A 23,992-nucleotide genomic window follows, 5' to 3' on the forward strand; every position below is an offset into this window, starting at 1 on the left:
TCCTGTCTCTTCGTTCTACAAATCCCGCATTGTTTGTATTCTTTGGATTAGTTTGGAATTCTTCAAACTGGCCTGCATCGTCAGCTTCCCATAGCACACAGGCATTGAGATGAGTGTTCTTGGCGTCTATTCCGTACGTCAAGAGATTTTCTAGGTACGCTCGATAAGGGTAAGTATCCATGCTGCTGCTGACCAGTTTGCTGTTCAAGTACAAGTCCACTCCGCTAAACAAGGAATGCATGAAATTGTTGACGGGAGCTATTACCTCATCGCCATCTAGGGTCGAATTGTCCTCATCGACAACTTTGACTTTCAAGTACAAGTAACTGCTATTCAGATCGATGTAATCTTCGGGCTGTCCTTTGATTTCAAACTCGATGGGAGCTGAGGCTGTCAGTGAGGAGAAGGGTTAAATTATACCCACTGGGATTCTTGCATCGTCATCATGGTGGGGGGCATGGCAAACAGATCTAGTTCCGTTTTGGAACAAGCGCAAGATTCTCGGTGCATCATTTTTTTCTGTGTTTCAATAATCGAAAACGTCTAAGTCTCGAACGGTTCTTCTTTTCTTGGCCTTTCTAGCTTGAAGTCTGGTGAAAGGGTGTTTTCTTCGTCGTCTCTTTCTGCCTTGTCCTTGCTGAATGCCTGATTGGGTAGCGTGCAGGGCATTTATAGTGTGACTCGTCGGCCCAAAATGTCTTTGCCCGTTTGCAGCAAGACATTTTTGCCTGCCCTCATGAAGGCTTCTTTAGGGTTTTGTTTGTCGATGATGACATTTTGGAGAAATTCTTTGCCTTGCGTCAGTGCCGCATCTTTCAAGGCGTGCAATCCGCGTGTCACCATCGGTTTCAACACTGGGGCCACCGAACGAAAGGCCGATTTCAGCATATCTCCTAAACCGTGTCCTCGCTGTCCAGCAACCCCTCGGTACACTGGATACATGACTTACGAGTCGTGAGAGAACCGTTTTCGAAAATGGAGTTTCACCGTGACTTTTCCTTTGGTGAATGGAATATTTTGTCCCAAATCTCCTTTTATAGTAATGTTGACCGTGTCCAAATACGACTTGCTGACAGGCAAATAGTGAGGATGGACAAATTCGCGGTGAACGTGGTAAGTGTTTCCACCTTCCTCGTAAGCGTTCGCGGCAGAATCCACTTTGAAAGGAATGACACGCAGGAACGGTACGGAGGTGTGTCCCACCACGTTGTACTCCACCACATCGGAATACACGAACATCAAATTCAGTCCTTGATTCAGTTCTACTTGGGTACGAAATAACTTGCTAAAAGACTCGTTGTCGTAAACGATGGGTAATTCGTTTTTCTTCATCATGGTCATTCTCATGTTTATGTCTCCGCCCAATATGTCAAACAATTCTGGACAAAATAAGAAAGACATGATTTTACTCCCCTCAGGAAATTTTATCAGGAAGCGACGAGCTGTTTTGTGGTATTCCAGGGTGACACTTTTTTTGGCATCCTCCAAAGCTTTCAGAAACACGCCATTAAACCTGGTGGCTATGGTGTTGACCAAATGTTGACCACTAAAATAATAGCCTGGGGGAATGAACAAGTGATAGGTGGTGTACTTTTGATTTTGTAAACGGGTTTTCTTGTCATACTTGCCCTGGGTATCCAACCACTGTTGCACTCGCTCGTCATAAACTTCCACATCAAATTTATTTTGATTGGGAAGGACATTGAGGACTTGGGTCAGGTGAATGATTTCTACTAAAGCCACTTCCCAATGGGCTTCGTGATCTAAGGGGATGGCCTGAGGTAATTTGGCCGTGTAACAGCACAACGTGTTGTTGGGAAACACCTCCATGGAACTGTCACTGGGTAAGGTTAAGTAAAATTGGTTTTGGTGACTCATAATTCCAGAGTTCTGTGACTGTCCGAGGGGTTACTGGACGTCAGAGGCGTGTCTCCGCTCAAAATGGGGTTCTGGTTGTGGTTGTTGTTATTGGAGTGGTGACTGGCACTGGCACTGGACACAAGGTTCCCGTGGTTCCCGTTCGAGGAGAATTTCAGGGAGGGATTGGGAAGCAGGTAACCGATGCAACTGCTCAATAAAATGGTCCACAATTGTTTGTCTCCTTGTTGTAAACTCAAATTGGCGATGGCTGCCCCGATGACACAATACACCACGAAGATTTGGCAGAAAAAGACGATTTGCGTTTTAGGCACACGTTCCCCGCACCACACCCACAAGGGTTGTTTTTGTAAATCTTGCACAGAAGAACTGGGTGAAGGAAGAGTGGTCGACGTAGCTGCGTCTGTGTGAAAGGGCATGATGGTCACTTCTTTTTATAGTCGATGACTTGCGAAGCGTCGATCCAAGAATCAAAACTGGGTGGATATCCTTTCCAACGTACTTTGACTTCTTTGACACGTCGTTTGCCCACTTTACGGGTTCTGCGTTCGAGAATGCTTTCGATGTCGTACACGTCGTCTTCTTTTTTGGTGACACGTTGTAACTCGGGCAAATAAAACGTTCCTTTGAGCACTTCTTCATTCTTGTCTTCCAATTTATAGACGGCAGGATGACGGCCATGCACTCGTCCAGTGACACGAAACAATTCGGTCGTCCAGTTAGGTAAGTAACCTTTGTCGAAAGTGCGTTTGGTTTTGCCAATGCGCACCCAATCTCCTACGGCCAACTCTCCACTTTTCTTGGGGACAGCCCTCGTCGGGGACGTACCAAACAGACGCTCAAACACCAACACTTCGTTGTCGGGAGTCACGTCTTGCGGGGCACGTCCGATGCTTCGATGGTAAGATTGGTTGTACGCTTGCACCAGGTGCGGTAAGATGTCGATGTACTTCAGAGTGTGGTGATGCGTAAAATATTTCCACATGCGTTCTTTCAAAGTACGTTGAAAACGTTCCACGATGCTGGCTTTGGTTTCGGGATTCTCGGTGGCAAAAAAATGAATGTCACGTTTCTTTAATTCTTTTTGGAAAGCTTGGTTCAGAAATTCGGTGCCTTTGTCCGTTTGCCATCGAAGAGGGTGACGACCGCTTTGTTTCAACACCCGTTGCAGGGCTCGCACTAACTCGCTGCTCGATTTGGAAGTCAAGGGCACGACCCAGGCAAATTTGGAAAAGACGTCGATGACACAAAACAAATATTTGTAGCCACGATTGTAGCTGGCCAAATGAGAGACATCAGCTAAATCGGCTTGCCATTGATGATCGATGCCTTCCACTCGGGTGCGACTTCTGGCAAACTTGCGTCGAATGGGTTTGTGTGAAGTGTAGGTAGCTTGTTCTTGTAACCATCGTTGCACTTGAGGTAAACGGAGACTTTTCAGTCGAGTTTTGGCAGCACGATACAATTTTTGAACTCCTGCGTAACCTGCAGGATGCGAGGGATCGTAGTAAATGCTGGCTTAGACTTTTTCCATTTTTTATTTTTTGTGTTGATTGGTGTGTTAATAAGACACCCACTCTTGGAGGATGCTGCTCTTTTTCTCTTGGGGTATTTTCTTGGATTGCAATGCTTTGCGTGTGCGACCGGCAATAGGTGTTGAAGAGGAGGATGTCTGAGCGGGGGATATCGGTTCTTGTTTCACTTCTGTCTTCAGTTCTGTCTTCATTTTCTTTTTCTCTTGTGATGAAGAAGGGGTGGCCATCATCTTTTTAATCCATCCAATTCTGGAGGTAGGTGGTGTTGTTCACTTGCGTACTTTTTCTGGTGGAGTTTGAAACCATTCTTCTTCTTCTTCTTTTACGTTTTCTGTCTTGGTCACTGGTAGTAGTGGTACTGGTACTGGTACTGGTGATGGTGCTGGACTTTTGATCAAGGTCTTAAAATCTTTCAGAGTGGGTAGAGCTGTTTCGTCTAAAGCTTTCTGGTGAAAGAGTTGCAGTCGTTGCAAAAGTTGACCGTACTTTTGCGATTTTTCTGTTTCGGACAAATCTTGGCGATCCATCAAGGACTGCAATTCGTGTTGTAACTGGGACATCTCGCTCAAATTGGGATTGGGAGGTAAATGCGGGGTGCGTTGTTCTTGCCACCGATGGTATTCCATCCATCGTTTGTAAGGCACAAAAGCTAGTTTTCGTCCTTTCATGGGGTTGTCAGGGGTTAATTCTGAGATCTTGGCACTTCCGAAGGCCTTTTTATCTTGCTCCCACCAGTCCTCCCAACATGGTTCCCAAGACTCCTTTCAGTATGGGACCTAACAAGAGGGGTAAAATGCCTCCACGTTGGACCAACATCTTCCTTTTTTGACGAATGGGAATTTTCTTTTGAACCATTTGGCGAAGAACGTGACGATGTTTGCTTAAGCATTGTTTCTGGTGTTTGGACAAAAGGATCGTGCCTTTCAAAACGTTCAAACAACATTCGCACACGGTATCGATGACCTCTTTGGAGGCCGATTGAATGAGTTTTTTCGTAGAGGTGGAGAAGCTTTGGACAGGACAGATAACATGTCCCCATGTTTGACTAAACGTGGTGGTAGTCCTTTCCTTTTCTTTCCTTGGGGTTTTCTGGAGGGTGACATCTTTGAGTCTTCAGGAGCAGCAAAAAACACTGATACCCCCGACTTGGTCACAGGCCTTTTTTGTACTGGAACGCGTCGCCACTGATTGTCTTTACGTCGTATTACTTTGAGGACAGGCATGACACGTCGTGCAGGGGTACGTAGCGGACTAAATCGAGCCAGTTCTTGCTTGGACAAATCCAGTAAACTTTGTAACATGCCCGATCTTTCTTGGACTTTGATTTTGGGAGAAGGTACTTTGTGAGCAGCAGCCACTGCCGCTAAATTGGAGGGTCCTGCCACTGGGGAAGTTCTTTTTGGGGTCATCAACGGAGAAGTTCTTGGTGTGATCAACGTCTCCAAGTACTCTTCAGTTCTTGGTGTCATCAACGGAGAAGTGGATGAACGTGAGGATGCCGGAGACGCAGTCACTGCCGTGGCAGGTCGTGGTTTGCGAGTGTAAAGTTGCGTCCTGGCCGAAGTGCCTCTCTTGCGACTAGTTTTCTTCTGTGGACTTTTCTTTTTCTGGGGACTTTTTCTCTGTTTCTTTTTCTGGGGGTTTCTTTTCTTTTTCCGGGGTGGTGTCTGGTAAGAGGAGGGTCCTGCCACTGGAGAAGTTCTCCTTGGGGACCTGGTCTTTTTCTTTTTCTTCTTGGAGCTTCGTTGGACTTTTTTCTTGGGTATAACTTTGGGGGCATTAGGATCCCATCTTAAGAGAGAGCGAATGATGACCCCTCCTAGAGTACCGCTCCCTCCAGGTTTCAAAATGATTTGTTTTTTGGTTTGAGTGTCAATGCGGGGATCGGCCAGTTGGACCAAAGCGACTTTGTTTCGATCGAAAAAGCGTTTGGTTTCATGAGGAATCTGAATGATTCCTTGGAGTATTTGACGTGCCGTCACCGTGAACCATCGTAAGACTTCTTTGAGACTAGCTTCTAAGACACGGGCTCGTATTTGTGGATCTTTTTTTCGACTGATGCCATACAAGGCACGAATCAATTTGACGGGATGATGCGACTGAAGGGACGTCATGTTGACGTTGTGTGAGACAGACGAAAAAGGGTCTGAGGTTTTTATAGATTTTTTATGTGGAGTGAAATTAAGTCGAGGACGGAGACGTGTACAGGACAGGCCCTCCGTCTTGGCACCAGTGGTGAAACAAGTGGGTACGAAATCGCAAATCCTCGGGGGTCGTAGGTTTCAAATCGACGAGTAAATAGGCGTGTGGAGTTTGAGTGGCATCGTCGTACGCCTGAGTTAGCCAAGGCGTTCCTAACTGTTTGGCTGAGACTTGCACTTGCAATTTATCTCGAGGGCTTTTAAACAAGACCACGTAATGCGCATTGAGACTGATGGTGCGATGGGCTTTACTTTGTTGAAACAAATTTTGTGTGATGTAAACGACACTGGCATTACGGTGATGCCCTTTGCGCGTGAACCACAGTTTAATTTCTTCTTCGTCTTCTCCTAACATGTCGTCGAAAATAACCAAATGGGTTTGACGGGAGTCAGAGACGATGCCGTCGTCTTCTTTAGGAATGTCTTCCACAAACACGATGGAATCGCCTTGACTTTCTCGCAAGAGACTGTACGCCGATTGCCACTCTTTGTAACACCACACGATCCGCTGAGGGGGCCGATCGATCAAATCATGTTTATGTTCGATCAAACGTTTGACGAATTCGGTTTTGCCAGAACCGCTAGGTCCAGCAATGAGCATGTTAAAAGGATGGCGAAGATACAAAGCCTCCCAACTGGCACGATCTAAGTGTTCGTCGATGACTTTGACAGTAGATGAAGAGGGAGCAGAAACAGCAGAGGTAGCCATTGTGTGAGAAATGTCACTTGTGACACGAAAACAAACAAGACAAGAGTTTATATACTTTTTTCAGAACACGTTTATTGAATGTTTCAAACATGAATACGAAAGAAAAAAATACATAAAAGCCAAAGGCTTAAGTACAAGGATAAAAGGTACATGATAACCATTAACGTGGAATAAACACAAGTGTCTGTACAACAACATGTTTTGGGTAATGTTCTAACCAGTTCTATAGTAGGGGGTAAGGTCACACAAGTGTCCTCCCGAAAGGGTCTTTCAGGCCTGTCCACGACAGTCCCGTCCTGGGTGACGGGTTCTTCTGGCACCGTCACTAACACGGGTTGAAAAGTAACTTTTTTCCTTGAACAACTCTCGTGCATACTGGGCCACTTCTTGGGTCCAAGCCTCAAAATCCCATTCTTTCCAGGCACGGACATCTATCCAATGGGGATGTAAGTCACAAGCTACACACACATCGTCATACACGTCTTGGGTAGCTAAAAGTTGACGAATCTTTTTTTCTCGTTGAGGTCGAGAAGTATCCAGATGAAACCGCATGGCTTTGAGCAAAAGGAGTTTTTCGTGACCATTTAAGGCCATTGAGGTGGTAAGTACTGATCGTAAAGAGTCAACAAAGAATCGGCTGGTAAACGAAATCCCAGAAAACAAGTCACTAAGACACACACCACTTGTCGACCCAAATTGAATGGATACAGTTCTTGTAATAATCGATGGTAATGATCCACGGCTTGAATATGGTCATTGTGTTCCTTCCACGGAATCTGTTCAATCACTTGTGACATAAGCCGTGGCATGGATTCCTGTTTTTGTACTCTCTTTTTTTCGGAAGCAATACACATACATTCTACCCAGACATCTTCGTTCTCCAGAAGGAAATCTAGAATACTGTAACCTACAGTTCAAACTTCGATTAGAAGTTTTCTCTTCCACTAAGTAGATTCCATGTAACAGATGTTGGTAATCCTTTAACTCGTCTTCCTTAATGCGTTGCTCTACGTGAATCTCGAAGTAACCAAAATGATGAACATTTCGTTCATTCACTAACTCACTAACAAGGTCTGACCACTGAAACAATTTCTGACGAATCAGTCCTCTTATACCATTCAGGTACCAGTGGTTAAAGATCTGGTGACGTAACGGATGCAATTGTTCTTTACGTTTGACTTGTATTTTGACCAGCTCTCAGTAAATCCTCTCTCTCAACTCCTCAGGCAAGCCCAAAATGTTCTCTTGTAAAGTATCCATAAGTATATACACTGTTTTTGGAATCCTTGGGTGGTAGCCAATAGCCTCGTTTACCTTTGTGCCTGATGTAATATCCACTCATAATCAGTCTTCTTATACTTTGGAACAGAGCATAATTTAAAAACGGTTGAATAACTTTGCGTTTGCGTTTCACTTGTATTTTGATCAGTTCTCGGTAAATGCGTTCTCTCAACTCCACAGGCAAAGCACGAATGTTCTCTAGCAAAGTATCCATGAATAGGTCATACTAAATCCTCTTTGGTCTGACACAAGAAATGTACTCTTTGCACAAACATGGTTTTATTTCAGTGTCGAATTTAAATCGTTTAGTCACTAATCTACACATTACAATTCGTTCAGAAGTTTCCTCTTTCACTAAGTTGACATTTTGTTCAAGATGTTGGTAATTCGTTAACTCTTCCTCTGGAATTCGATGCAGTAAGTTTACAATGATGTAGTAGATAGAATCGTCCATAACAAACCAATCCTTTTCAAAACTAGGGGATCGTTGATCAATGTCTGTCCAATGGAACACTTTCAATTGAATCAATCCTTGTATAGCCTTCAGGTACCAGTGGTTCAAACACCGGTGACGTAACATATGCAATTGTTCTTTACGTTTCACTTGTATTTTGACCAGCTCTCGGTAAATGCGTTCTCTCAACTCCACAGGCAAAGCACGAATGTTCTCTTGTAAAGTATCCATGAACAGATTATGGTAAGTTACTTCAATGTCTCGGTCCCACTAAGGGTACGTAATGACAATTCGGTGACCATCGAGCATGTTCTACGTAGGCCGAATCTTGCGGTTCCCAGTAATGAAGTGACACACCGCAACTGAAGCACTTGACTTTATCTCCTTCGCCCAAGTAGAAAAATCCGGCTCTGGCTAATTCTTCGGGGGTCGGTCCTCCCAGATACTTAGGCCATTTTCCTTTGAACGATTGAAGACGATTTTCAAAGTCGCAGTATTCCGACAAACGCACAGGAAACGAATATTCGTCTTTCACAGGTTCGTTTCGATGAGGGTTGAGTGACATGGGCAGAGTTTGCTCAGGGCTGGATGACATCCGTAGGGGGGTAGACGTGAAGGTGAACATTCCCCTTTAAAACGAAACCCAGTAAAATGTCCAAGAGGACGAGCGGCATCACTTTCGCATCCCTCAGGTTTGACACGCACAGCATCCCTTTCCATGATAGGGGTAGTGACACTAAAGTTCCCATGATGCTTTACGGCATGGCTAAGGTCACAAGGTACAGCATCGTACCCATCGCAAGGCTCACAATCGCATTCCACTTCCGAAGCCTCACACTTGAATTGTGCCTTTCTAAACAACTTGTTCTGTGTTTCTCTGAAAGTATTCATCTTGTTCACTCGGTCTTGGTAGTCACAATGAACTATCGATCTTGACCATAGCCCCTTTTTATATTAGTCGCAATGCAGTCTCAAGCTTGTACATCTTTCCTTTTTTATGTTTTTTATGTCCTGTTCTGGAAGGTACTGTCTCTAAGGTACCGTCAACATTGTACCGTAGTGTGATGGGTGGAAAGGCCATAGAAAGGTAAGGGCAGTGCGGAGACCATCGAGTATGTTCCAGAATAGCTGAATCTTTATAGACACATAGATCCATTCGTAACTTCAGTCCGCAAGCGAAACACTGTACCTCGTATCCCAATCCTGACTCAGGTCCCAAGTAGACAAATCCTGTTCTAGGTAAAACATGCGAAGAAGATAATCCTTCCCTATCCGTAGGCCATTTCTGAAACGTGTCCAATCGACGGGCACAATCACAATAGTCAGGTAAGAAGACTGGAAAATGGTAGGGTTTGAACTTGGAGTTCTCATCGGGTTTCTCACTCGATTCTTGCTGTGGCGAAGTCATCCTTCTAGCGGGTGACTATCCTCTTACAACCAATGTTTTATACCAACGTGTCCATACGGTAAGGTGAAATGATTGGGAAGTCGAACTCGCTTCTGGTACACGATTTGATAGACTTTTTCCAAGGGCCGACTGACGATGTGGTGAGTGGGTAAACGTACAATCTTGTTCGGTTGATAGGTGGTCACTTTAAAGTTTCCATCCTCTCCCGATTGCAAGGCTTCTTTCAATACCCCAAAGTTGACCACACGACTGGTACGATAATTCAGAGTCAGTCCTTTCACTTTGCACGTCGTGTGCACTTCTCCTTGTTTGTCCCGGTATTCGTAGCCGTAATTTTTGGGACCACCACTGACGAAACTTAGAATCTTGTCGTCGGGATGCTCGTCTGTCCAGGCTCCTAAACGGTCTCCTTCGATGTCAGGGTGATGTTGAATCGGGTGAGGGATGTAAATGCAACTGTCCGTGTCAAAGTACAGGACGCGTTCTTCTAACAGTTCTAAAGCTTCGTACAATTTTAAGCGAGCATGGGCTGTCACGTAAGCCGCAACGATGACATTTCCAAAAGGGTCGTCTTATACAAAGTCCAGATCTTCTTCGTAATTGACCAAGATCAAATCCTCTCGAACGACGTCCACGTGTTTCATGTATTTGATTTTGTCGTGAATCATCTGGAAGTAGCGGGAAGGTTCTGTCAAATATTCATTCTTTGGTAAACAAGGTCGTTGTGCCATTTTACCCCACAAGAAATTTAACATCACTTTGGCAAACGATCGCCTGCCTTCGTTTTTCTCGATGTGTTCTAAAGAGATGCCTTCTTGTTCATAGTATTTCTCTTTGAATTGTATTTGGTCTTCGGGAGTGTGACACCAGGACGGATAGCCGCTGGCTTCTTGCTTCAGTTTCAAAAAGGCATCCACGTAGTCGGCGAAAATGCCTTTCTGACTGGGGTCACCCTTGTGGTATTGTTGTGTCTTGGGAAAGTGGCAAATTTCGTACACTTCTAACAGTTGGTATCCCATGTCCAGAGCTTTGAACAATTCTACGCTGACCCAAGTTCCCGTCAAGGCACGTTCTTTCTGGGTGTGATGGCAAGGTTGGTCTTGGTTGCACGTTTCGGCACAAGTACGGCACAAGGGAAACATCAGTTTGCCTTGACAATGGTGAGGTAAGACGGGATGGTATAGGTTCGTGGGAGGCAAAACTTTACACTTGATCAAGGCTTCGTATTGTCGAATGTTTTTTAGGTCGATGTGTTCCGTTAACAATTGCGGGTGTCCTACAGGAAAGCGACAATATTTGCACACGTAGGGATACAGCGAAAAAGTATTTGATTTCTTCTCCTTTCTCTTCGTCGGCTTGGTACAGTAAACAGGTGGCATTGGTCCTTCCTCCGTACAAACTATCCCTCGGGTTCAGCGGGTCCATGAACTGGTAACTTTCCACGAGGCGTTTAAACTCGGGATCGGTTTTCATACGGTGATCGTACTCGTGTTCCCACATTTCCACCACTTGGTATCCTTCCTGTTCCAAATTTAGGCGCCGCTGACAAGTGTCCTGGTACAAGTCTTCCATGGTTCGTTGTAAAAACTGATTTTTAGTGCTACGATCAGGGTAACAGACGGGACATCCGTGAAATAAGCAACCGTTAAACTCGTACACGATCTTGGGGTTTTCTAAGTCCCAGCCATCGACCGAATACGTTCCGATGGTCTTTTCACCCCCTCCGTTGCGGGCATGCTGAATCCACTTGTCTTCCTTGTCGCACAAGTAATGTAACCAACGTAGGGCTTTGACCGAGTATTGACGTTTGACAAAGTGGGTCGTTTGAGGGCTGATGACAGCCACGGTGTTTTCAGGCATGAATCGTTGGCGGTACACTAAGGAACACGCTTTGGCAATGGTGCAAGCTTCTTTCAAAGGATCGACCCCTCCGTGTTCCATGAACAGTTCTCGAAATTTTCCACAGCAACGCCGTAAAATGTCCACGTCGGAACGACAATACTTTAGCATTTCTTCCTGAAAGTCGAAAGGGTCCGAGGCGTGAGCCTGGTACCAAGCGTAGAAAGCTTCTCGTTGTTCGGTACGCATGTTGTCGGGGTCGTAATAGTGAGCCTCGGGCAAATGGCGTAGAACGGCGTGTTGATTGGCTTCCGTATTGAAAAAGTGTGGAAAGTACCCTTTAGCCATTTCTGTCATTCCAAACGTTTTAGGCATTCGACTCAAAGGCATGGCCAAATAGCTCATCGAATCTTTAAACTGTACTTGTCCCACTTGCATGAAAATGATTTTGGCTCCGTTCAAAGTCACTTTAGGACTCTCGGTGCCTTGTTCCGTATAGTATCTCAAAAGAATCTGTCCACCGTATCCGGAGAAATTGTGAGCCATCACCGTGGCATGACGATGACAATCTCCGTAACGTTCGATGTCCTCTTGGCTCCACGTCTTGTCGATGGGGTCTAAGACCCATTGTGCAAAATCGGCTAACGTGTTCGGTCCCCGAAAGATTTTTTCACGCCCTCCAGGAATCTTGCTGCAGTGAGGGCAATGACTGAAAATAGGTTCTTGAATGCACTACTCGCACGCTCGATGAGCCACGCAGAAATTTGGAATGTGAATGCCGGTCTCTTGCATGCATTCGAAATCGAAAAAGATGAAATTGCCTTTCTTCTTGTGACCGTCCTCTTTCTCTGGTGGGGGTTGGTATTTTTGCACGTAGCATTGATGTTCCAAGTCCACGATGTGGTGACAAATGTGACATTTTTTCTTTCCTCGACATACGTGTGCCTTGGCATTATTGGTAAGTATGCCTAGTCCACAGGTAGGGCACAATCTCAGCAGTTGACAAGCACATTTCTTCTGTGAACCTTGCGTCTTCAAATGTTGTTGGTAACAGGTAGGGCTGACAAACGTGCGCAGACAAGTTGAACAAGGCACTGGTTCTTCGCTCAGACAGGGTGGAGAGGCCAAACATCCTGTGCATTTCCATCCACAATATTTGTGTTCCTCTCGATTATTATAACCATAATCACATTTGTCACAATAATAAACATACCCCAGGAATCCAGTGATACTGGTAATGGTATCGAAATGTTCATCGTGATGATAAAGGTGAATGTATTTTCCATCCTTAAAATCTTGGCCTCGAAACAATAGAGGCCCGCTCATTTCTTGAGGGTGCACTTTCAAGGTGTATCGTGGAGCTAGGGCATCTTGCAATTTGTTGCATTTCAGGAATGCCACAGGGTATGTCTTTGGACAGGCCAGCTTGTTGTAACAGGAGTTCTGCTTCGTTTCGTTGTTTGGCTCGGTCCGATTGTCGAATAGTTTTCCAGGCTCTTTTCCATTCTACCGTATCATTCTTGTTAGCATACGTTCATCCCACCACGATGGCACGGGCTAAACACATCTGGTCTTGAGGGTTGTTAATTCGGACGAGACTTGTTTTGGTGTTGCGAAGGTCGTCCACCAATAACATCTTTTTGCGTCCAGTCCCTTGAGGAGGAGAGACGTGGGTCATGTCCAATGTGGCTTTTCCATCGGTGATGTCAAACTGGTCATTAGATTGTTGTACGTGTTGAATCTTGTCCATGACTTTGGAAGCGGTCAATTCTGCAGGGGTGCTAAACTCGATCCAAACAGGGGATTTCAAACCGTCGTGTTGTATAGAAAGTCTCAAGCGATCGTCTTCTTTGGGTTGACATTGTCGCTTGAGTGCGGTGAGCAAAGAATCCCACACCCCAGTGATGAACACTTCTGCTTTCTCTAACGGTACTTCAGCCTTGAAATCTTTAAACTTCACCGTGTATTTGTAAGCCGTGGTTCTAAATTTTCTAGAGGAGCGCTTTTCCGTCTCTCGAATGGAATAGTATTTTTCAGGGTTGACTAAGGGTGGTGAACTTGGTTTAGAGGGTTCGGATTCTGGTTCACTCATGTCCTCTTCAAAATCACTGGCATGAATTTGTGCCAAGACTTCAGCTCTGGTACGAGGCGATAGATCACGTTTCTGCCTCTTACTTTCTTCTTCTTTCTTCTCGAATGAATAGGATCGTTTCATCTTGAGTGCAAAACGTCAAATGACTCAAGTTTAAACACCATAGACTAATTTATAGTCATGGCAAACCAGCGTATATAAAAGGGTGTGTGTCTTGTTCTTTCACTATTCATTTCACTCTCAAGCCGTGCACAACGATGGAAGAGACTAGCCAAATCGAACGTTTCGTCAGAGCTTTGCGAGGGGTCATTAGAAAATTCTCTTCAGACCAGCCTACGGACTACTCTCCTTCCTTTCGAGATAAAAGTCAAGATACTTGCTATATCTGTCAGAAGAAAGGGCATTGGTCTTCAGAGTGTTGAGACCGTCAAAAAAAAAAAAAAAAAACAGGGACTAAAAAAGACAAAAGTAAAGATACCTGTTATTATTGTGAAGAAAAAGGACATTGGTCTCCAGATTGCCCAAAAAAGAAACAAGAGGAGACAGAAGAAAAGAGTAATTCTTCAGAAGAAGAGAGGGATTCTTCAGAGGAAGAAAGCAGACAGGTGAAGAAAAAGAAACAGGAGAAGAAAAGAAGAAGCGAAGAAAGCGAGGAGGAAGAAGAAGAAAAGAGTGTGACGGTGAAGAAATTAAAAAAACAGAGAGACTAAACAAGGAGAAAGAAGAAGTCAATGATCTTTTTATTAAAGTGTTGTGTTGTGAATTGTGAATTGGATTGTAACAATGGATAAAAGAATAAATTAATGATATAAGGTAAGTGTCTTTGAGTTTTGATTTTAAAATAAGAAGCTACACTCACGCACTCATACAAACACACATACTCTAGGGGGTAAAATGGTTTTTTTTTTTTTTTTGTTTTTTTTTTTTTTTTTGTTGAGTTATTGGCAAATTGAAAGGCTATCTCTTTTCGAGAGACGTGGGTGGCCCTGAAAAGGGCCTTTTGATTTTGGTGTAAGGGTGAGTTCAAGCAATCAACTTTAACTGCCTTAAGCCTTTGCTACGGCCAAGGCCTACTTCTGGACTGCGTAATGTTGATGATGATTGGGTTGAAATCACTAAGGGTGGTACGGTAGGCGTAGTCACAGGGTTAACGTGTTTAGCTCGGGAAGGTCGTATTCTCTTCGGTCGTAATAAAGAAGTCTGATACATTTGTTTCAGACTTCTTAACTCCGCTAAAATGTCCAACAGTACCGTGACCGTTTGATTTTCACCCTCTTGTTTCTTTGCTGCTACTTCTTCTTGCTGTTGTTGCTGTTGTTTTTTTTCTTACCTCTTCTTCTTGCTGCTGCTGTAGGAGAAAAGCTTGTTCCGCTTCCTTTTGTCGTTGTATAAATTTCTCCAATTCTTCTTTCTGTCTGTGTCTAAAATTCTCCACTTGCGGTAATGAAGAAGGTAACGAAGGTTCCGGAACAAATTCTTGCGAGGAGAGAAAATCCACAAAATCCCAATTCACCTCTTCTGCAAGTAAGTCCGGGTTCCCTTGGGCAGTCTCCCCTGCTGGTGCACCCCAATGGATCGTTTTCTGAATTTCCGTCATGTTGAATCACTGTCGCATAGATTGACTGTACACAAGCGCTAGCGAATCTATATAGACCACGTGACGTCACAGACTACTCTCTTCGGGTTGGATGCGAGCTGACTGAATTTTGTAACACGTGTTCGGATTGGTGAATGAACTCAATCCGTTTCAATCCTTCCTCTACCTATAAATAAGCGCAGTTCACTGCATTGATTCACCTGTTCTCGTCGCTTCACGATGTGGACCACAGTCGAGTCATCCACCCTTGTGTCTTCCATGATGTTTAGGACGGACATGCTCATGTATGTCCGGTCCAAGTGGACCTTTGTCGACAAGTCAGACACCAGTCTGTGGATACGAAGAGTGTACGTAGAAAGACAAGGTTGCCTCAAGAGGACACTGATTTATGGCCCTCGAGTAAGACGCAGCTTGAGGACAAGAAGATGCCGCAGATGCCCTTTATGTTAATGGATACATTAACATAAACCCAAAGGCCCTTTTCAGGGCCACCCATATTTCTCGAAAAGAGAATGACTTTCAATTGCCTACCCCTGTTTTAAAAAATTTAAAAAAAAAAAAAAAACAAATCCCATGTTCAATTCCCCCCCTTGTCCCTAGATAGACCCACACTTTATTCCCCCCATGTTCAATTCCCTTTGAGGCTAGAGTGACCCAAGACTTTTTCCCATGTTCAATTCCCCTTGAGGCTAGAGTGACCCACGATTTTTCTCCATGTTAAATTTCCATTGAGGCTAGAGTGACCCAGGGGTCTCTGTAATGCTAATTCCCACTGAGGCTAGGGTGACCCACTTCACTACTGCCATTTGTTTAGTAACTGTAGAAAAGCACCTGACCAAAACAATGTCGAAATTTAGGAAATAGAACTGCAATCAGATAATCGATGATTATCTGAAAAGGTTGATTGACAGTGTCATAACATTGAGAGTGTCATAACATTAGACAACTAATATTAGTGGAATGGTTCAATAATTATATCCATAGTAAAATCATTATCTATCATGAAGAGAAAAAAAATATAAATTTTGTAAGATGCTGATCTTACAAGTGTCAACTATTCCTTGACTAACAAAGATTGACTATTATTTTTAGTCTTAGTGTTCAATAATAATTCATTTCAGTCTCATTCTCCACATCTCAATCTTGCACAAACAAAATCAATTAAAATTCTGATAAGATTGATCGTGAAGCCTGATCTCTGCCTACGTGCCCTTGTTGTAATAAAAACAGTGCACGTTACATCTGACTGCTACAAAGAGCTATTCCTATTGCTCGTATTTCTAAGAGATCATTATCAGGGTTATGTTCAAGGAACAATACTTTTATTTGGTCATACAATCTCCAGTCATATCTGTATTTTCATGACTTCAATGAATCTACTTCTGTACTGAAGTCCTATTGTTATTTTCTAGTTCTATATATATATATATATATATATATATATATATATATATATATATATATATATATATATATATATATATATTCATCCACAAGTGTTCAATATATATGTTTTGATTAAATACGTGACGTGATAACAGATTCCTCCTCTTTAACACTTAATGTGGGAGAAAATAATTTTTATTCCAATTTGCAAGAGCGTTTGAATGAAGCCAGAATGTTCCTTCAAGTGTAATGAATGTCTCCGGAATATTTTTGGATATCGTATACATGTGTACATGTACACTCGTATGACAATTCTGTATCTGAAATTACTAACTTGGGGCGTTCACCGGCATTATTTAAATAATTTTCACATTAGTAGTGTCTACATTTAGTTGTTTGGAACAAAATCTGAAGAATGTTTGATCCCTCTTTTTTAATCAGGAAAAAAAAGAAAACAAACAAAAAAAACCCCCATAAATTTCGCAGAATACTCTGTTCAGTATAACAGCAACTTAGCCTATTCCAGTGTAGCTGCAGACAGACTTAAGATCAATAATTTCAGCTAGTAATTGATAGTAAAATTAGCTCCCACTGAGAGGCGCCGCCAAAATCAAAACAGGTTCTACCTCGAACTAGCACAGAATACTATCGCGCTACACTCGCGAGGGAAGCATACTATGACCATGGGTTATAGAACGCACTGACCCAATTCGGGTAAGACTAGCTTCAAACCCTGCTGTATACACTACTACACGGCGTAGAATCGATTCCGGAAAATGTTGTGGTGGTCGCGGAATTGAAAACGAAAGTAGAGATGATATTTGATTTGGGAATTGTGAACGTCAAGGACATTGACGTCAAATAATGAAACCGATATATCTCAATGGCGAATACTGAAGAAACAGTCTTTACAGATAACAAGGGAACATAAACCGAATGTCCGACCTGCTTTAATGCATGTGCTTTGGTAAGTCGATATATATATATATATATATATATATATATATATATATATATATATATATATATATATATGGGCAATCTTCAGACCTGGTCTCAACCTATGTATCAGACCATTCAGAAATGTTACGAAAACGTACCTATCTATCTATCTATCTATCTATCTATCTATCTATCTATCTATATATATATATATATATATATATATATATATATATATATATACATAAACTACAGACGTGCTAGGAATGAGTAGAAAATTTTACATAACTAGAACTGCTACACAGCACAAAACATAAGCTGACAAGTGTTTCAGATTCATAAAGGAAACTTATTTAACGAATAAGGTTATTACTAATATTCAATACTCGGAATATATATATATATATATATATATATATATATATATATATATATATATATATATATATATATATACATTTGTACTAAAATATTTATTGTTATCAATGTTTTTGCAACAGATATATTAAACACAAAGCAGCATGTCATGCAAGGTGTTTGTTAAAACAGATTTCACCGTACCAGATGTTAGCTATAGTTTTACAGTGAACTGTAAACGCTTCCGGGTGAAATCGTATATAAAGCATATTCTGATATGGACTGAATGCAGATAATACGCACTTATTTCTCTCACGTATGATAATCTGCTTAGCGATGTTTCCACTGTTGTTACAGCAGTTGTGAATATAAATGTTTGCTAATCTTCCTACCGTTACTAACAATATATATGCAATAATAATACAATCCAGCACACACGCAAGTGAGAAAAAAAAAATTTAAAAGCAAAAAAATAAATTAAATAAAAGGTCAAGACTAGCACATCATTTATTTAAGGTCAGTCAAAGGTCAAAGTTTGATATACTTGGGCAGGAGCAACTATGCACGTATATCTATCAAGACCATTTATCACACGGAACTATGTACATGCAATGAATATGCTTCATACTTGCCAAATATGCAAGTGGCTTCTTAACTTGCCAAATATGCAAGTGGCTTCTTAACTTGCCAAATATGCAAGTGGCTTCTTAACTTGCCAAATATGCAAGTGGCTTCATACTTGCCAAATATGCAAGTGGCTTCTTAACTTGCCAAATATGCTGCATTCGGTGGCTTCTTAACTGATAACAAAACTACAGGTACACATGGTGGACTTTTTTACTAACGTCCTAGGTTATAAATGACGTGGCCCTTTCTCAGGTATTATTTCACAATTACATTATAGTTGGATGGTTTATACGCATCTATATTGTGATCAACATGTTGGTAAACTTTTAAACCAGGTTTTCAACCGAGCATCGTGTTTATGGTCTCTAGTACATTTCAGACATCATTTCTAGTTTTGTTCCTTACATGGAGTTTGGGGGTATTCACGCCTTTTCTAAAAAAATTCATAAAGATCATTGATTTTATTGGTTTAGGTATCTGAGTGTTCATTGTTTACACCGATACATTACAACGCAGAGGCGAATAAAACTGATGCCATATTTTGTATACTTATGTGATAAATTAAATGTTCCCGGGTTATGTGCTTATGACTAATCCATATTGGTAACAATAGCAACCTGTTTTACATTCTTTCTAGTCGTTACTCAGATGTACATCCTCTATTTTGCTCCACTGTTTTATATGTTCATAATTGTTATATATATGTGGATACTGAATGTACTGTTTCTCCTGTAACATCCATGTGTACAAAACAAGTAAACAATCTAGATCAAATGCACTAGCGGTGCAAAAGAAAAAAAAAGAAAAAAGAACATAATATTGGAGGCTTGCATATGTTTATCCTTCTTTGCTACTTAAAATCAGCTACAGTTACCTGATTTATTTATAGGCTGTAGGGGCGGTGGTGTACAGATTAATATAGAAAATCCTTGATGATCTAACTGGCACAGCAATGAAGGATACAAATAAACATAAATACATATATGCACGTCAATATTGATACGTAGGTGCATAGGTATTAGCAACATACATAGATAGATACATACATACATACATACGTACGTACGTACGTGCGTGCGTGCGTGCGTGCATGCATGCATACATACAAACATACATACATACATACAAGTGAAGATATATAATTCACATTTTATGGTGGTCTTGAATCTAACTCAAGTGCATTTGATCATAATAAAGAAAAGCATACTTGTTTTGCACGCCATTATAGCCGCTACCTACTGTGTGCTGTGTTAAATAGGCGACAGCTCTTAGATTCTTTACACCTATAGCGGAGCACCTTTCTAAAAAATTAAGTAGTTGTCAAGTAAATACACCTAACTTGTCACAGAAACCGCTTCACATGACTGTTCACTTTTTGAAGTGCATTATTCACGAGTTACAAAAGTCTTTATAAATGCTTTTGATAGCTCTCAGTATTTCACAATGACGACAAAGAGGATTTAAACGTATCGGGTTCAAACATGTTCACCGATTTCAAAACCAGTTTTTGAACAGGAATGTGGTTGTGAAGTAAATTGTTTAAACTATGATTTTATTTGTTTCGTGTTTGACTGGAATAAGGTGAGTGCACATACATTTGCGTTATACTCTTACGTTTTTACAGCAAGATAAGTTTGTTTGGTTTATGTGTAGGTATCCTTATTCAAATATTTCAATGCAAACAATGTCAAATAATACAGTCACTAATATTATTATCATTACTTCAAAACGTACCTCTTATGGAGTGTGCATTGATAGTCAGCTATTTAACCTAGGGCCTACTGTACATCATTTGGTTTAGACGATAATATACATTGTTTGTTTCGTCCTCAGTATATTTTCAATATTGCTATTGCAATGCTTATTATCATGAGTTGTTTACTCCTCTTGTCTTGATCTTATAATAAATATAGCAAATGAAACCATAGCGATTTAGTGTTACCAAAGCAACAAGAGTTTACGGTATAAACATTGTAAGTTTCCGACAGAAAAACGAGACAGGAAATATGAATGACACCTATTGGTGAATATTCATCCTAGAGTCAAATGACATACCAGATTACATATATACAACAAAACAGCTATTATCACAAGCAGCAACAAATGATACAGGTAGAGGTAAGAACTGCTACTAATATAATTGCATCGTCAGTTACTAACTTCGTCTACCTATCGTGCTACTACTGGATTTTTTATTACTACTATAACTGCTGCTACTACTACTACTACTACTGCGACTACTAATAGTACAATTCCTATCACTATAACTACTGCTACTATTACCATACTACTATGTTTAATATAGTATACAGTACAACACCTAAATTAACATAAACGCCTTTTCCTACAACATAGTTCCCTTAGAATGTTTAATTTCCCAGATCAAGTTCCTACTTACTGTACATTCAAACATCGTGTTATAACGTTCATTTGTTACAACTATTAATTAGTTATAGCTTTTGATTTACGTGGTTAGGATGATAAATTAGCTATGTTTTAACGTTTTAATCAACCGTTTCATATAGCGCTTCTTACAGTGCAAGCGAGCACACGTTATACGTGGTGGATTGTGTTGACAGCAAACTATATGTCAGCTATGTTCAACGCTCATTGCAGCCCTATCGCGATCATCCTTTATTATCACATCTTTAAGGCATGGTCTGATATCTGCAGCTGGGACGCTAATTATATGTCGACTATAAGCGAAAAGTAAAAATAACGATGATATCACGCCTTTCCTGAAACAAAGGTCAAAACAAATTCTGAGCACCCATTTAAGGTGCTGCATGTTTTCAGTTCTTTAAACATTGTCCTTTTGCATTTGCAATTACAGAACGAACAAGAAAAAATAGCAGCATTAGTACTATCACTACTATTACAACTACTAGAGTTACTACGATGTCTGATAGATTGCTTTCCTCGATAGTACATTGTTATCTGGAATATTGAATAGCTGGCGTTTTCTTTTTAGGATAATATGATTCCTATTTTTATGCCACAGATAATCATAAATACACGTATCTTATTAGCCATTTAGGGCATCCGTCTTTCGTTTTGAACAAAGTTAAACATTATGAGTGGTATTTTCTGATGCAACTTATGGGGTGACTTTAGTTTTCACAATGTCAGTTGAACTTAATTTAAAAGGCATTGCTTTTTTAAATGTCTTGCACTTGAACCGTATGATTATATTTCATATGATTTGAATATTTAGTGAGGCTCTACCAATTAAATGGCGTATCCATCGAAGTAGCCATGAATGTAAACGCAATCACTTCAAAGCTAAGCCTATGTGTTAGCACAGGCTGAAATGGGAATGGTAAGCGGAACCAGATGGTGACTTAAAGGAGAAAATATTGAATTAGAAATGAATGTGTGTCGGATTAATTGCTGGGTCTGTTTTATATCTAAAATATTTTCGTATTGGTAATATTTGAATGGTACTTGAGTAGCTTACCATTTCTGCGCGACAACATACTTGAAAATTAAATCGAAACTATGAAGTTAATTATGACATTTTTATATATGTAATGTTTACCTTTTTTAATCACAGGATTAAGAGAAAATGGTGCAAGCTTTTGATCACAGTCGTATCATTCATTCCTGATTAGACAAAGGTTTATACCACAGCCAATGGCTAGCGCAGTAACTCAAACGAAATTCGAACGTAGTGTGAGTTCTAAAGCATTCAAATCTAAAAGAACGGTTATTGCTCACAAACCGGCAAAGCATTCGGTAGGAGATGCTGCTCCTACAAACAATAACGAAACGGTAGGAAAAAAGAAATACGCTTGCAACGTCTGCAATACGTACTTGAAAACTCAACAAGGGGTTGTTGATCACAGTCGGGTAAAAGCATCCAGAAAAGCAAACCCAGAAATGCATTCTCTGCTGTGACTCGTTCGCCATTGAAGCTCTTCAGCAGCATACGCTTGATAAGCATGCAAATATAATTTATGCCCGTATATGGGGGCTGGATGACAAGGAGAGAAAGCAAAGAGCATTGAAAACTTATTTGGACAGCTATTTCCAAATCAAAACAGTCGTAAACAGAGATGACAGGAAAGCTTCCTTTAATTTTGTACACGAGAGGCTTCGAAATATTATATCTTTGGTAAGGGAGAAGGAATTAGGAAAGCTCGTTTCATCTGAGTTGCGAAAGGCTGGAAGCCATGCCACAGGACTGAAGATTAATAAAGCGGACGAATTCGATTTCAATATCCCTCTAAATGTAAGTGTCCAACAAGTTTTAAGGAAGGGAACCGTGCCATATATATTTCGAGACAAATTGGAAGGGAAGAAAGTACATGTAAGTATAACAAATGTGTAGATAGATAGACTGCTATCACTACCGGAAGTAATAAAACTACGGTAAATATATATACGCAGTGTATGAAAAAATATAAACTTGTTGCATAATTTTAGATTCTTCAGAGCGTCAATGTGATATTGGTAATTTGTCAACTTTCATACAGTCAATATTATGAAAGCATTTGATCTGAACTGTACGTTCTCTGACAGTATTCATTTGTCCAAGTATTACAATGTTGATTGTAGAAAAAAATAATTAACCATCCATCCATACATACATACATACGCACGCACGCACACACACACACACACACACACACACACACACACATATATATATATATATATATATATATATATATATATATATATATATATATATATATATTGCTACAATAGATGTACTATTTGTAAACCTTGTTGTCCTTTATAAAGCAGGTGGTATCATCCTGTAAGACATACCTGGTAGTCCTTTGTTCTTAAAAGGACGATACATCTTTAAAATACAAATACCTTCCTGTATGGTTGTAAATTTGTCTTTTTTATGAGGCGTATTTACAATTCCCAATATATATATATATATATATATATATATATATATATATATATATATATATATATATATATATATATATATATATTAGATATTTATCACATTCATTACACACTTAAAGACTGATGTAAAGTGCATAGCATTATCTAATTTCTGTGATAATATTATTGAGGTGCGATTCGCATGTGACTATACTTTTGAATTATATTTTGTTTTTTTATCTCTCAGCGGTTTACTCTTATCTATATTGTTTCGTGTATTCCTTTGTTTTGATCATTGTTAGATTTTGCAAAATGTGTCTATTTGGAAGTAAACCATTTCCTATCTCTCATTGCACTATAATTCATGATACCAAATGATGTAAATATGTATAGGTACTTATTGGGGATACAGCTATTAGATAATCATATATTATTATATACATTTGCGTTAATAATTGGCCAACATGTTATTCCTACGTTTTAGCCGGATTACCATCGCCAGTCATGTGTTTTATAATAAGGCAATTAGCCTACACCATATCTGTGACTTTTTAGCCTTTCCGTTTCTTTATTTTTGTTTTATGGGTATTGATTTTTTTTTTTCCATCGATTCTTTTTAGCTTTCTTAAAGGTACAATTGATCTGTTTTTATTATTAATTTCGTTCTCATATCTGTTCTGTATACCAGATCCCACAATAGATGTGATAGCAGTATTCTGTATGTTGTTTTATACATAACATTATTATCAATATTAACAAGGACATGTCTTGTTTACCAAATTTGGTCACGGCCGAGTCAAACCAAAGACTTACAAAAATGGGATTAACAGCTGTCTCGCTA

The 23,992-nt window shown here is 40.6% G+C and overlaps 1 protein-coding gene across 1 annotated transcript in view; it reads left to right on the top strand.

Moving 5' to 3' along the window:
- Positions 1-23,992, top strand: part of LOC149791965 (cyclic GMP-AMP synthase-like receptor 1) — a 74,525-nt gene that overhangs the window by 37,689 nt on the left and 12,844 nt on the right. Inside the window, exon 3 of the mRNA XM_089969505.1 lies at positions 22,163-22,615. Coding sequence (XP_089825631.1) covers positions 22,163-22,615 — 453 coding nt within the window. The remainder of the gene's footprint in view (positions 1-22,162; positions 22,616-23,992) is intronic.

Source organism: Sinohyriopsis cumingii, chromosome 9 (genome assembly GCF_028554795.1).
Source record: "Sinohyriopsis cumingii isolate HCF-2022 chromosome 9, ASM2855479v2, whole genome shotgun sequence".
In the NCBI taxonomy this organism is placed as follows: domain Eukaryota; kingdom Metazoa; phylum Mollusca; class Bivalvia; order Unionida; family Unionidae; genus Sinohyriopsis; species Sinohyriopsis cumingii.